We start from the raw sequence: 14543 nt of genomic DNA on the forward strand, positions 1-14543 counted from the left end.
TCCCTAGTTTAGTTGTGCTCCATGACATGACCAGGAGAGAGTGAGTTTGGCAATGTAGATTAGCTCACCAAATTGTGTATTGCATAAAAATATTCTTTTATATATAAATGAATGTAAAACCCTGTATTACCATGCATGTAAAGAGTTAGAGTTGGAGCTGCCTGATATGACTGACAAAGGAAATACCCATAATACGCATCTATTGCATTGAGTAAGTGGGGTAAACTGACCTCCATATTACAGGTATGTAAGCATTTACTAGATACTATTTAAGCACCTAGACTTCTAAGTGTCAGAAAGACAAGCATAGGGACTAACCATTGTGATCTCTATAGAAAGCAACTCCAATCTCATTCCCCAATCTTATGCAAATAGAGCTTTCAAAAAATATTTTTATGATGCTGAACCTGAAAAAATTGCGTGGACCATCAATAGAAAAATATTCATTTTAAAGCTTAGAGTTTCCGACATGTGTATATGTTTCCGCATTAGTAACAAATAGCATATAACATAGGAATATATAGGCATATTGGAAACCAAATGCATGATTTCATTATGCTGGTTATTATAGAAAACATGTGTTTTTTATATGTATACCGCAGAAAACAAGAGTTAGAATTTAGTTTTAGAAGTATTCTGATATCAGGCTAAAGTGGATCTAAATACAAGTCTTACTTGTCCAAGTTTTACAGTAAGCATTCATTTTTCTGAACTACTGTATTATTACAGTATTGTATTACTACTCCAAAAGTTTTCTTTTTCACAGGAAAAAAAAATCTATGTCTCATTGAAATCTACCAACAATGAAATCAAGCAACATATTTGCCCTTTAACTGTAGACCACATTGTTTTTGTTTCTTGTCATGTTCCCTGAGCCAGAGGTTACTTATTACTAGGAACAGACCTGCAGCTCACATATTGTATTATTGTAAGTTCGCTATTGTCAAGCAATCACAGGGACATTCAACAACATTTATTCTGTAGGTTGTGCTTCCTTTGTAATGTCTTATTGCAGGGTTCGAGCACTTTGATATGTAACAATTGTCATTTAACAGCTCCTCCCATATATACTGAGCTTTGCAATGACATTTGTTCTAAATGGCTTTTACTATTGTATTTGACTGTTGCTAATTTAAAATAATTATATATATTTTTTATATCACCGAGCAACATCATTTTTTACAAATACAAGTTCGGTTTATTCTAGAGTGCTGTAAGTGTTTTTTATTTGATCCCTTTTAGACTCTGTGATGGAATGGACTTAGCATCCATCAAGCTCTACAGTCTAGAGGTTGGGATTCATTGATAATTGAAAACTGTATTTTTCATAATAAAGAATGTATTTCAATACTAACATTTGCTATTATCTTTTTTATTAGAACATTCTCAGTGTTGTACAGTACAAATTTCTACTTCCATAAAAAAGTTAATTTCAATGAATATTGAATATTGTAATTTACTAAAACATGCATCACTTATTTGCAGATGACTTTCCATGGACCATCTCTGAAACCTGTACCTAAATTGTGAATCGGATTACTTTGACCTGATACTGTGGGATTCAAATTCACTGTATCAGATATTTATAGCAAACCCTCCATAGATATATGACAGGAAAAGTCCATTAAGGTTCTGTTTATATTCCTTTATATCATCTTCTCAAGGACAGTCCCTGCCAATCAAAAACATAATGTACCCTAAGGCATGTTATTTGGCCATCCATTGTGAAGCAGATCTTCCATACTTCTGTTCAAATATTCAGTTCCTATATGGTAGTAACTTGTTAGCAAAAGTGGTATATGGGCTTCTTAGCATGCAAACTAACCAAAAATATCATGAAAAAGTGTCTAAAATAGAGAGAACCTCTACAAACAAGAACATTTAGGGGCACTACCCTCTGTGAATGAGGGGATCCATGGAGCAGAGTGGCATTTTGCCAGGCTGAGCACTATCTTCGCTGCAAAGACAACAGCTATATCATTAAAATAGAGAGATAAGGCGGCACCAGTGATAAAACATATTGGCCCAAGATAGCGCAAAATGATAGTCGCTGCTACTCCTCTTACCCCCTCACCCATATCCGCTTCATCCTTTTATTTGAACAATGAAATACAGGCAGTCCCCGGGTTATGTACAATATAGGTTCCGTAGGTTTGTTTTCTAAGTTGAATTTGTATGTATGTCGGAACTGTATACATTTTAATTGTAACCCCAGACAAAATTTTTTTGGTCTCTGTGACAAATTGGATTTTAAAAATGTTGGATTGTCATAAGAACCAGGATTAACAATAAATCTTAATTGCAGAGGTCCGTTTGTAACTAGGGGTCGTCTATAAGTCGGGTGTTTTTAAGTAGGAGACCACCTGTAGTGAAAACTACAAGCTTCTGACCTGTCCCTCTTACCAAAGGTTCCTTGATTTCTGGTTGTCAGGTTGGGTCTCAGATCTCCATGTATTTTGTGTTTATCCCACAGAAACATTTCCTGTGTTTGCACCTCTTTAGTGATTTGTGTGAAGCAGCTGAAGCATAGATAGTGAGGGGGCATGGCGGAATAGTGCTGTGTTATAGCCAAACCAGTCTTTTTGCAATCAGGTATTGACACAGTAAAAGCTGAAAAGGACCCATGTCTGTCTGTACAAGTGAGGGATTGGGGTACAATACTTTGGTTGAGAAAACTATATTAACTTGGAAATATTGTATTACATTGTTTAATATTTTGAAATTTCACCAATTATAATCCTACGAATAATATTGGACACATTGGAGGTCATTTACTAAGTGGCCGATTTGCGTTTTCCCGACGTGTTACCCGAATATTTCCGATTTGCGCCAATTTCCCCCAGGATTTTGGCACACGCGATTGGATTGTGGCGCATCGTCGCTGGCATGCACGCAACGGAAATCGGGGGGCGTGGCTGAACGAAAACTCAACGGATTCGGCAAAAACGCTGCATTTAAAACAAAAAATCTGTCGCGGAGCTTGCACTTACCTTCACTCAGCCCGGCTTGGTGAACTCCAGCACGTTCCAGTGCTTTTCAGCGCAGCAGCACCACCTGGTGGACGGCGGAGGAACTACCTTAATGAATCCCGGCCGGACCCAAATCCAGCGCAGAGAACGCGCCGCTGGATCGCGAATGGACCGGGTAAGTAAATCTGCCCCATTATCTAGATCAGGAACAATTAAATATTTGAGCTTAACAAAACCTTTGAAAGCTTTTTTTTTTTTTTTTAATTTATTTCAGAAGATAATAGTAAACTTTGTAATATACTTCATTAAGCAAAACAGGTTCCCTGAGCCTTTGTTCTGCTCTTTCTCCTCTAGTTAGCAATGTATCTTAAGTGCGGTTCACAGCACAGAGATAAGGAAAAAAGACTAAAGATAAACTGTTTCCATCCCAAGACATTATTGTTCTTCACCATTTAGCTTTCTAAAGAGATTAAAATTTTCAGTTACTGTAAAAAACTACAATTAATTTGTCAGCAGTTTTGACCATTCAGTGTTTGTTACCTATAGATTTAGGTCCAAAAATTGGTGTTGAACACAGAATTTTTTTTTTCCCATGACAGCACAAAACACTTACGTTCACATTCATGCTTTGTGAGAAAGGTTCCAGCACGCCAAGGCTTTTGGTGGAACCCGGGACAGCATCTGTCACAGCTGGCACCGCATGTATTGTGCTCACATTCACAGGATGATTTCTGAACATTAAAACAAAAGCAGCATGTTAAATTATTGTAAATATGTGAAACAACCAAGACTAGTTTCATTAACTTGAAGAGCCTGCAAAAGCCAGGCTGCACATTCCTATCTATTCTCAAGAAAACAGACATAACAACCAAACTGCAGAGGCATAATCTGCAACACTTTTGCTAAGTTTTCTTTGCAAGGCAATGAAAGTATTCCATGGTATTTTTATACTGCCATTTTGTTCTGCCAAAATTTTGTGAACATTCTATGGACTAGTGGATCCTAAACATTTTGAAGAAAGGATCCTTTTTAGACACAACTTTGTTCTGGACCCTGGCACTACATCTATATACTCTGATTCTGCTTAACACTGCTGTATCTGTATCATATCTGCTTTTCTATTCTGCCTCTTATCAGCTCACCATTTTTGCCTTTCCTTTGCTCCCCTTTTCTGCATATGCCATGCTCCTCTACCTCTCCTCTGCATCCTCTAGTGATGTTTACACAATAAAGATCATTTTGACCCCTTACTTTACAATGTTACTCAGTGTTATTGCTTTTTCAGCTCCTATCACTCCCTAGGCTGGTCAGTGTAAAATCCCAGGGTGTGGGCAGGGTCTCACTAAGCAGACACTGCATGACCCACCTAGTTCTGTTGGGTGACAATGTGGTTAGATTATCAGGGTACAGGTGTATATACACTTTCATCTGGTATCTGACATTGTACTAACACACTGACACATAGAGAGAGATGAGACAGATTAGACAGATCAAGGATGAGAGATGCATGATGCCTATTACACAGAGGCTGAAAGACTTTAACACAGTTACACTTTTAGCTCTGCTACATCTCACAGATATGTGCCTGCCTCCCCCTTCCCCTGGATCCCTTATCTCATTGTAGTTGGAACTCCTCTCTGCTAAAGATGTGCTGACAGGATGTGTTTAGTGTGAGCTCCGTGCAGGGGGCATGACTACAGGGCCAATGCAGAGAGAGACACAGAAACTCCACAGCATGGCAGTCACACATAACTCCAAGATGGCTACCACCTGGCCCTAAGAGAAGTTACCGGATCATGTCTAGAGGAGACAGAAACTGTGTACAGCAGGACTGATAGAGACAGGTTGGACTTATATCTGTGAAATGCTACATTTTTGTTAATGAAAATGAATTAGAGAATGTGTTAATCTGCTATCCTGATTACATTTAAGAAACTTGTTTTTGTGGGAATACCCCTTCAATGCCTCTCATCTGTATTCTGCTTCCCTCTGTGGTCTCTATCCTATCTACCTATATATTCTGCCTCTTATCTGCACTTATTTTTTGCTCCTTTCTTTTGTTCCACTTTTTTTTTATCTGCCCTGTAGTAATTCATGTAGAACCAATCCTAACAGAGATCTATAGCCCAACAGTTAGGGATTCATACCTCATATTTTTGTATAGCTCTTATGACATGTAAGTGTGTGTGATATGTTTTTTCTTTCTATGCAACCTTTGTAATGTTTCTCATTTTATAAAATATTCTGTTTTAGTATTTTAGCTATGCTTTGATTCAAGTTCATGTACATCTGGCATATCTGTAATTAATTATAAATCTTTACATATTATATTTATACAGTTTTCTTTAAAGGAAATATCAAAACTCAAACTCGGCTTATACTCAAGTGAAAAAAAAAACCTTGGCGCCCCGGCAGGTCTTCTGTGTGATCCATCAGTCAGCGGCAGGTCCCTGTGACGTTGCAGGCTCTGTTGTCAGCCATACAGCTGCTCTGTTGTGCACTGCACAGACCTTCCGCTGACTGATGGATCGCACAGAAGACCTGCCGGGGCAACGGAGAGATGAGTTTTGATTATTTTTTTTAATCTAATGTCTGTATAATGGGGCGGGGGAGGGGCAGCAGCTGTATAACATGGCAGGACGGTAGTCATAGGTATAACAGATCGGGCGGCTGGCCTGCATTATGGGTCGTAGGTATAACAGATCGGGTGCCGCCTTCATTACTGGGTCGTAGGTATAACAGATGGGGGGGCATCTGCATTACAGGTCGTAGGTATAACAGATCGGTCGGGGGGGCACCTGCATTAGGGGTAGGGAATGGCCATATACTGGTGCACGGGGGCTGGTAGGCTATATACTGGGGCAGGGGCTGGCAGGCTATACAAAGGAAGGGCATGGGCTGGATGGCTATATACTGGGGCAGGGGCTGGCAGGCTATATACTGGGGCAAGGGCTGGATAATTATATACTGGGGCAGGGGCTGGCGGGCTATATACTGGGCCAAGGGCTGGATGGCTATATACTGGTGCAAGGGCTGGATGGCTATATACTGGGGCAGGGGCTGGATGGCTATATACTGGAGCAGGTGGTGGCAGGCTATATACTGGGGCAGGGGCTGGCAGGTGATATACTACAGGGGTTGGATGGCTATATACGGGGCAGGGGCTGGCAGGCTATATACTACCGGGGCTGGCTGTATACTACAGGGGCTGGCAGGCTATATACTACAGGGGGGCTGGTAGGCTATATACTACAGGGGCTGGCAGGCTATATACTACTGGGGCTGGCAGGCTATATACTACAGGGGCTAGCTATATACTACAGGGGGCTGGCAGGCTATATACTACAGGGGACTGGCTGGTTATATACTGTGGGGGAAGGCTGTGACCAATGCATTTCCCACCCTTGGCTTATATTCAAGTCAATAGGTTTTCCGAGTTTTTGTTGGTAGAATTAGGGGCCTTGGCTTATACTTAGGTCGGCTTATACTCGAGTATATATTCTGCTGAATAAATTATAGTATCTGTACCTGTATTTATGAGTTTGTGCACCTGGTTTATCATGCTTCATTTTGATGGTAGATTTCCTTTAATTTAAAATTGGGTTTAAGTTATCATGTTCCATGCACATTTAAATTTTTTTATTATATTTAATTTTTTCCCCCTTTTAACTTTTTTTCTTTTCTTAAGAGGTTATACTGTGTGATCATGTGGACCTAATAATTTTATGTATGAAATGAAACAATGAGCAGACCCCTTAAACTATACTCTTATTTTTAAAGGGGTTGTCCGAGAGTCATGAAAATTAACTAAAGGTGTCCGCAGGGGGCTGCTTAAAAAAATAAAGAACTACTTACCTTCCGGTGCCCTTCGGTGTCCCGTGCTGCTGTTGCTCCGGTCCGGGCGCCATGTAAACAAACATGGCCGGCGGAGCAGCGCTGGACTCCGTTTCCAGCCAGACCCGACAACCTTTCAGCCCGCATTCACAATGCTGTGAATAGGGACAGATAGGGGTGCCCAGCCACGGTCGGCCGGAAGCTGAGTCCAGCGCTGCTCCGCCGGCCATGTTTGTTTACATGGCGCCCGGAGCGTCAGCATCGTGGGACACCCACAGGGCGCCGGAAGGTAAGTAGTTCTTTATTTTTTTAAGCAGCCCCCTCCGGTCACCTTTAGTTAATTTTCATAGCTCTTGGACAACCCCTTTAACAAGTGATAGAAAACACATACAATTCTTGAATCAATATATCTCATCAAATTGAATTTTCTTATTATTATAAAATGTATTATGTAAAAGTACACATCATTAAAATATAATAATTTTACATGTTCAGTCTGTCATTCCTCCATGTAGAACATTTTTCTAATAGACTATTAAAACCCTTTTTGGGGGTTTCTGTCATAGGCATATGAGGGCTTATTTTTTGCAGTAAGAGTTGTATTTTTAATGGCTCTTTTTCAAGGTTAAGTAGCATAATTCAAAAAAATTTATTAACCCTTTCCTACAGGGGGACAAAATTAACAACTAGGTGGTTGACCTTACACTATAAAAATGTGAAAAAAAATATTCTGTAGGTTAATACAATTAAGGAGACACCTAACATGTATAGGTTTTCTTATGTTTTAATACTTTAGCAAATATGCCTTTTTTGGGAAAGTTCATTTGAGGTCTATAACTTTTTAATTCCTCAATCAAAGGGATCTTTCACATTGACGTTCAGTTGTTCATCATTTGGTTCTGTCTCCGTTTTGCTTTTCTTCCTTTTTTTTCTCTGTGATACGTCCATTTTGTCTCAGTGTCCGCAAAAAAAACTGAAGGTTTAACATTGCTTTCCAAAAATCACACCTGGTTTCTTATTCTCATCAGTGAAAAAGCTGACCCATAGACTTCTATTGCCTTCCATCATCCTGATTAGTGAAAAAATTAGGACATGTTTCATCATTTACGGATCAGTGAAAATACAAGCCAATATGAAAACACCCATAGGAATCAATGGATTAGTGAGGCATCACAAATCACTGAACCATGGAAGTGAAAAACAAGTGAAAAAAAAACGCCAATGTGAAAAAGCCCAAAGAGCAATTATTAGAGTTTTATATTGCTGGATAAGATAACATTTTAACTGGTGTAATGTGGGGTTACATCCCACTTTTTGGGAGATAGGAAGCATTAAAATGAGAACTTTGGAATTGTTTTTTTAAAATGTTTTCCCTTCACATAGTAATATAATATCTATATAGCCAAGGTCACTAGGGACATTTGCAGTGCAGCTGATCACAAAGACAAAAATTCTCATCCTTTTACAGCAAGATGATGAATCAAAATGGGCACAGTTAAAATTGATCTTTGTTTCTGTGTTGATAAATATAAAACAACACACCACCTGTTTTTCCTGTAAAATTATTTAAAGTATACTTTGTAAAGATGTTATAAAAAATTTTTAAAATGTTAAAAATGTTATAAAAAATTATATTATACTTATTTACTTACATTAGTCTTTGGATCCCACGGACAAGCCCTTGCATGACCATAGCAGATGCACATTCCACCCACAGAAATATCTTTTATAGAGTAGAAATACTGAAAATAAACAAAATAAAAATAATAGCTTGGTAAACAACATATGTTATGGTATTCAATTTACTTTAATATTTCAGATTTAACATGCATCACCACAATAATACCTGGCTATATACAGGGTTGTAATCTGTAGTAAACAGTCAATAGAAACTATTACAAAAATAATGGCCACTAACTACACAAAAGCTAATATTTAATATCTTAATAAACATAACGGAAATGTTTAAAACATGTATAAAATATGAATAGTTGAAGTATGATTATTAAGCGTATTTTTTACAATATTTTAACAATAGTTTTTCATTATTACATATATTTTACAATTGTTGCAGTGTTCAATTTTCAACAACAATTGACAAGAGGCTGACATTTTTGGCTGGCAGTTATATATTCGCATGTGAGAAAATAAAAGTTTGTTACTAATATCATGACATTAGATTTTTATCAGTTTTTGAGAAGCTAACTTTCCATGGGCAACTTACTTGTACATTCCATAAATTGCTACCAGAATAACACCTCTTTACAATATCTTTGTATCTCATTTAAAAAATAAAATCTATGAGTTTGCTTACCAGTGAACATCTAATTTTAACCACTTCCATACGACTCATAGATAATATGTGTCTGTCCTGTCAAGTCAAGCCTTAAAATGCTGGTTGTATACATTTTTTGGAGTCAAAAGTCCTGAACTGTGCTTGGAAATCTATGATCCTATAGTCTACAGACAGCTTAAGACCATAAAACAGCAGCAGGAACCTACATAGTTTGGTTTTTGGGTGCCAGAATGATGTAAACGCTGTCACAGTTATGTAAATAAAGTTGGTGACATTGTTATCCTTATCTCCTAGAGAACCCAGGATCTGAGAAACTTCCTGGGCATTTAAAGCCGCTTTCCTAGTAACATAGAAGTTAGCCCCTATCCACTGGATAGCACCATAGAGATGAATAGAACAGCAGGCCACCTAGATCTACGACCAACCCTCGTTCTCATGATCCATTTGGATCCCATCACTGACCCCCACTGATCAGCAAGTCGTTGGAAAACCCCTTTAATATCCTTTGTGCTGACTATTAAAAAATGCTAACACTTGTACCAGAAAGGTGTTTTTTTTGAATAAAGAAAATATTTTATATAGTCATGGTCAAGGTGAATATAGTCAACTGTCAAGGAGACTTTCAATAATAACATCAGGTCTTCCTACAAACAGCTACTGTTCTGATACAGCTACAGATAAGGTTTGGGCTATTGATTTGCAGTCTAAAAATAGCTTGGTCACACATGTCTAAAAAAGGCCAGTCATGAAGCAGTAAAGAGAAGAAAAAGTGAATAATTATTCAGTTGAGAAGGCTTTTTAGAAAAATAGTGTTTCTATACTTTCATATAAAAAACAAAGGACCTCAGAGATATTACACATTAGTATTTATGAATGACCCCAGGCAATGATTATGCAAATAATATGAAATGCTATGGGGAGAAGGTGGAAGATATATTTGGTCTAACATACAAAGGAAGAGAAGTAGATAAATAGTGATGACCCTGTTAAGCTGGAGCTCTGGAAGGTTGAATGCAGTATCAAGAAATTCCATCAGTAATGTGGATCAGTGAACCTGTTCTTGAGGACTGATTTATTACCATTTATTCTTGCTGCCCTTTATATGCTCCTCATTCACATCACACAGAACAGTGACAAATATGCAAGCCTTCACAGAGACAGGACTGTAATCATCAAGTTAAATGCCCAGCTCACCATTAAACAAATCAAACGCCGCTTTATTTGCAGTGATGGATTTCCATTCAGAACTGTAATGCATTTTGATATTCTCACATATTCAGGCTATGCTACTGGCTAGTGTGGTAAATAACGTCCACATTTCAATACTGTATAGAAGACTCTACTTTATATTGAGCGAAAACCATAAATATAATGAAGAAGTTTAGTTGGACTTTCTTTCACCTGGTCCAATAATTAAAGGGATTTCCCAGTTCACAATATTGATTTCCTTTCCTTAGGATTGGCTATCAATATAGGTTCAATGGGGTCCCAACAGATGACACTCTCTCAGATAAGCAGTTGTCACTGTTCTGTATGCCTGCAATATGTCTACTTAGTAATTACTGTCCTGATTATTGGAGTTCTGTTCCATTCACTCAACCCTTTCCTGCAGCTTTGCTGAGATAATTTGAGCTCCTGCACATTCAGTAACATCATAATGATCTCACTGGCTCAGAGGCTGTATCAATCCATAACAAATGGTCCTATTGCCTTAAAGTCTCAAAAATAATAAGAGAGAGACATATTTAATATTGTCATAAATGTAACAACTAAAATAAGGTAATTATGTTTTTTAAACCTTGCAGTTGATGTTGGGAAAAATTTGTATTGATGTTGCGCTTGGCTGCCTAGTCTCATTAGTGCCATAAAGCTTACACCTCTACCCATAACACAAAGAGCAACAAGAAGGTATAAATATAAGTATAGTATATATTTCTGAACTCCTTTGTGGTTCAAATCCATGTATGAGGGGGCTCTTGTGAACTACATTGATTACTATGATTCTTTTTTATTTTTTTTTTTATTTTAATAAATTACTGTACCATAGTAGTATCCATAGTTACAATTGCAAATATACCTGTATGGTGTTAGTTATTTTTTAATTAGGTTAAAACAAGGAAAAGAAGAGAAGAATGGACTCCATAAGATGAGGGGGCAATATAAAGTGAAGATTATGGGAGCCCACAATATGGGGGTTGGGGGTTGCATAGTATGAGGGGGGAGATGAGGGAGCACACATGGTGCGGTGCCACAATATGTGGGGTAGATGAGGGACCACAAAATAAGAGGAAGATGAGAGGAGCCACATTTTGAGAAGGATATGCGGAGTGACAATATGAATACAAAAATGAGGAGGAGATGAGGAGTTACAAATATAAGGAGGAGATGAGAGGCCACAGCATGAAGGAGAGATGAGGGGCGACAATGTAAGGGGAAGATTAGGGCCACAAGAGTGGGGGAGATGAGAGGGGCCACAGATGAGGCCTGTCTGTAGTCCAGATTGTGGATGATAACCCAATGACTGGCATGTCCTAGACCTTGTGTAAATTCACCTGATAAACTGAGTAGTAGTAGTTGCACTTATGTCTTCACATTGCACAAGTCACCTGTACCTTTCTTGAGCCTTATGCTATTTGTACAGTAAATGTGGCTGTGACATTTCTTGTCCTTCATGGTCTTGCATTTTTGATAAGAATAATACTTAATAAGAAACTAAACCGCTCTTGGTTTCCATAGCAACATCTATTTTATTGTTTTTGAAAAAGATGTTAGGATGAACTGACCGAACATTACAGCTTTTTTTCTTTTTTTTGTAAAGAGCTCTCACTTGTTTAATAAACTTTAGCTGTGATAACCGTCAAAGAGGTATCATGTGTATTAGTAATTGCTGTTCTGTAGTTAGAAGAAGCCTTTGCCTTTTCAATTCTCACACTAAAGCCTGACATATCATATCTAGCATATGGTGAAAGTTTCGGCTAAGCAAATTGAAATTGTTTACGGTTCAGTATATATATATATATATGTCATAAATTAAATGTTATAAATTATATGTGTAGATTCTGATCTCCTCCTGGATAGACATGTTTTGAACATACAAAACTAAAGACAGTGTTGGGTAACATCCTTGGAGATCTATGCAATCATTTCTTAGTAGCAGCAGAGCTATTTAAAATAGATTTATACTATTGTATTATATTGTATTGTGTATATACTATTAATTTGTTTATTGACATATTATTAAAAGTTTTTGGAACTTTTTCTTTCATGGACACATTTGGAGTATAATCACTAATCAAATATAATGAAATACTAATGAAATATAACTTTAATAGTGTGTACAGCGAGTATACTGCTGTCAGGCTCCAGGGGTAGTGGATCCACTGGACCACTGTGGACGATGAGGTAAGTCGACACCTGGGACCACGGCCGATGGACCGGAGGCAAGAACGAGGACAGGTGAGAAGCATGCGCTGAACAGGCTGGCATAGAGGGGCACGGGTGAGACCGCAACACTTGATATGGTTCGCAGGAGCACCCATGACACTGGCTAGGTGTAATCGGAATTGATGTATGTTAGGCCTAAGAACCTCTCCCAGGACTTCCCCTTCACAGGAGGGGTCAGAGCCGGCTACACCTGCTGAGGAGGCTGAGGGCATTCGGAGTGCGGGGGCTCTTCTTAAGACCTTCTTCAACTCTGTAGTGGCACCAGCCATCTTCTTTGGCATAGTCTGTTGGGGAAGCAGCATCTCAGCTAGGGAGAGGAGCAGACTGGACAAACTGATTAGGAAAGCCAGCTCTGTCCTGGGGGGTCCTCTTGACACAGTGCAGGTGGTAGCTGAGAGGAGGACATGGTGTAAGTTGAGATCTATTCTGGAGAACTGCTCCCATCCCATGCATGAGACTGTGGTGGCATTGGGGAGCACATTCAGTGACCGACTGCTTCACCCCAAGTGTGAGAGGGAGCGTTATCGTAAGTTATTCCTCCCCGCTGCCATCAGGCTGTTCAACAAACAAGGCCCAAACAGAAGTAACCTGCGCCCCCCACCTAACCAGTCCCTGCAAGTCCCATCCACAGACTAAACATCAAACTGACGATCATTGCTTGTCTCTTTTTTGTCTTTTTATCCCCCTTTTCTTTTTGTTCATTTATCCCTAATATTATTGTTGTCATAGTTTGTACTTCACTCTCTGTACCCTCTCTGCTGCTGTAACGCTGTAAATTTCCCCACTGTGGAACTAATAAAGGATTATCTTATCTTATCTTATCTTCCTCTGCCTGATGTAATCTCACTGCAGATGAGTAAGTTTCAGCAGACAGTGGGAGAGGCAACTGCTTATTTTGCACTGAAACAGCCTCTGAAGCTGCAGCACGGTTGGGCTCTGGTGGGGTTACTAATGGCTCATTAGCATAAATTTCAAAGTTGATTTTAGACAGCACATTTTCTTTAAGGGTAGCTTATTCTTTAATAGATTATTGTATTAACCCAGGTGAATGAGAAACAAGTTGTTACATAATTAGATATTAAATTGTTCTGCTGGATCATCCAGCAACAACTTTATCTCGACATGCTGATAGTAGCATGGGGTGGCATCATTTATACAAGTGAAAAACATGAACAGGAATCCAGGCTTTATTTATGATTTCCAAATTAGAAAACTACATTGTATTATCTTAATGCATATCGGACTGAATGGATATACCATAGTACATCAAGGTAAGTATAATTTAATAAAAGAAGAAATCTCTTTTGGTGTCAGTAGATGTTGTCATTCACTTATTCCCTGAAACTCTCCATTGCATCCCCATGAATAATCCCATAACGTTGCTATATCTAAAGTATTGGATAAGAAAATTCTATTAAATCAAACCCCAAAGACTTCAATATTTTACTATAGCAATCTCAGAGAATATTTTAAAGTATAATTATTCAGCAATCACATTACCTGAACCTCTACTTAGTTCTGTGTAAGAATTATGTAGAGGCTGCTTTTCAGTTTAATGATTCCCACAGAGCTACAGTTTCATCCTCTTATAAGACAACAGGCTTGTACCAGTTGTTGATATTTTTTAATGTGTTTACCATGCCAGAGGCTCAGCTTTTTAATATTAGCCATTTTGCTGCAACTTTCTATTCTTATTAGCTCATAGGTAGTCAAAGTTGCATTTATTAACTTAAGATAAGCAAATTTCAAATGAGTTAAAGGGATATTTATGTTTTAGCAAAATTTTATGGCCCATCAAATAAACTTTAAAGAAAAACTACCATCAAAATCCATCATAATAAACCAGGAATACTTACTCATAGATCCAGGCACGGTGACTATGGTAATATTCTTAAATTAGTTATCTATGGACATCTTCCTTCTAAAATAAAGTTTTAAAATAACGCTAATGAGCCTAATGGGATCTGGGGGGTGTTACTCACTTTTACAATGAACAGAAC

The 14543-nt window shown here is 38.3% G+C and overlaps 1 protein-coding gene across 4 annotated transcripts in view; it reads right to left on the reverse strand.

Annotated features, from left to right (window-relative positions):
* LAMA2 (laminin subunit alpha 2) overlaps positions 1–14543 on the reverse strand; it is a 567760-nt gene that overhangs the window by 403867 nt on the left and 149350 nt on the right. For all 4 annotated transcript variants that reach the window (XM_072141562.1, XM_072141561.1, XM_072141563.1 and 1 more), the window contains exons 6-7: positions 8456–8545; positions 3583–3700 (exon numbers count right to left, since the gene is read on the reverse strand). In XM_072141562.1, the coding sequence (XP_071997663.1) occupies positions 3583–3700; positions 8456–8545 (208 nt within the window). The remainder of the gene's footprint in view (positions 1–3582; positions 3701–8455; positions 8546–14543) is intronic.

Source organism: Engystomops pustulosus, chromosome 3, assembly GCF_040894005.1.
Source record: "Engystomops pustulosus chromosome 3, aEngPut4.maternal, whole genome shotgun sequence".
In the NCBI taxonomy this organism is placed as follows: domain Eukaryota; kingdom Metazoa; phylum Chordata; class Amphibia; order Anura; family Leptodactylidae; genus Engystomops; species Engystomops pustulosus.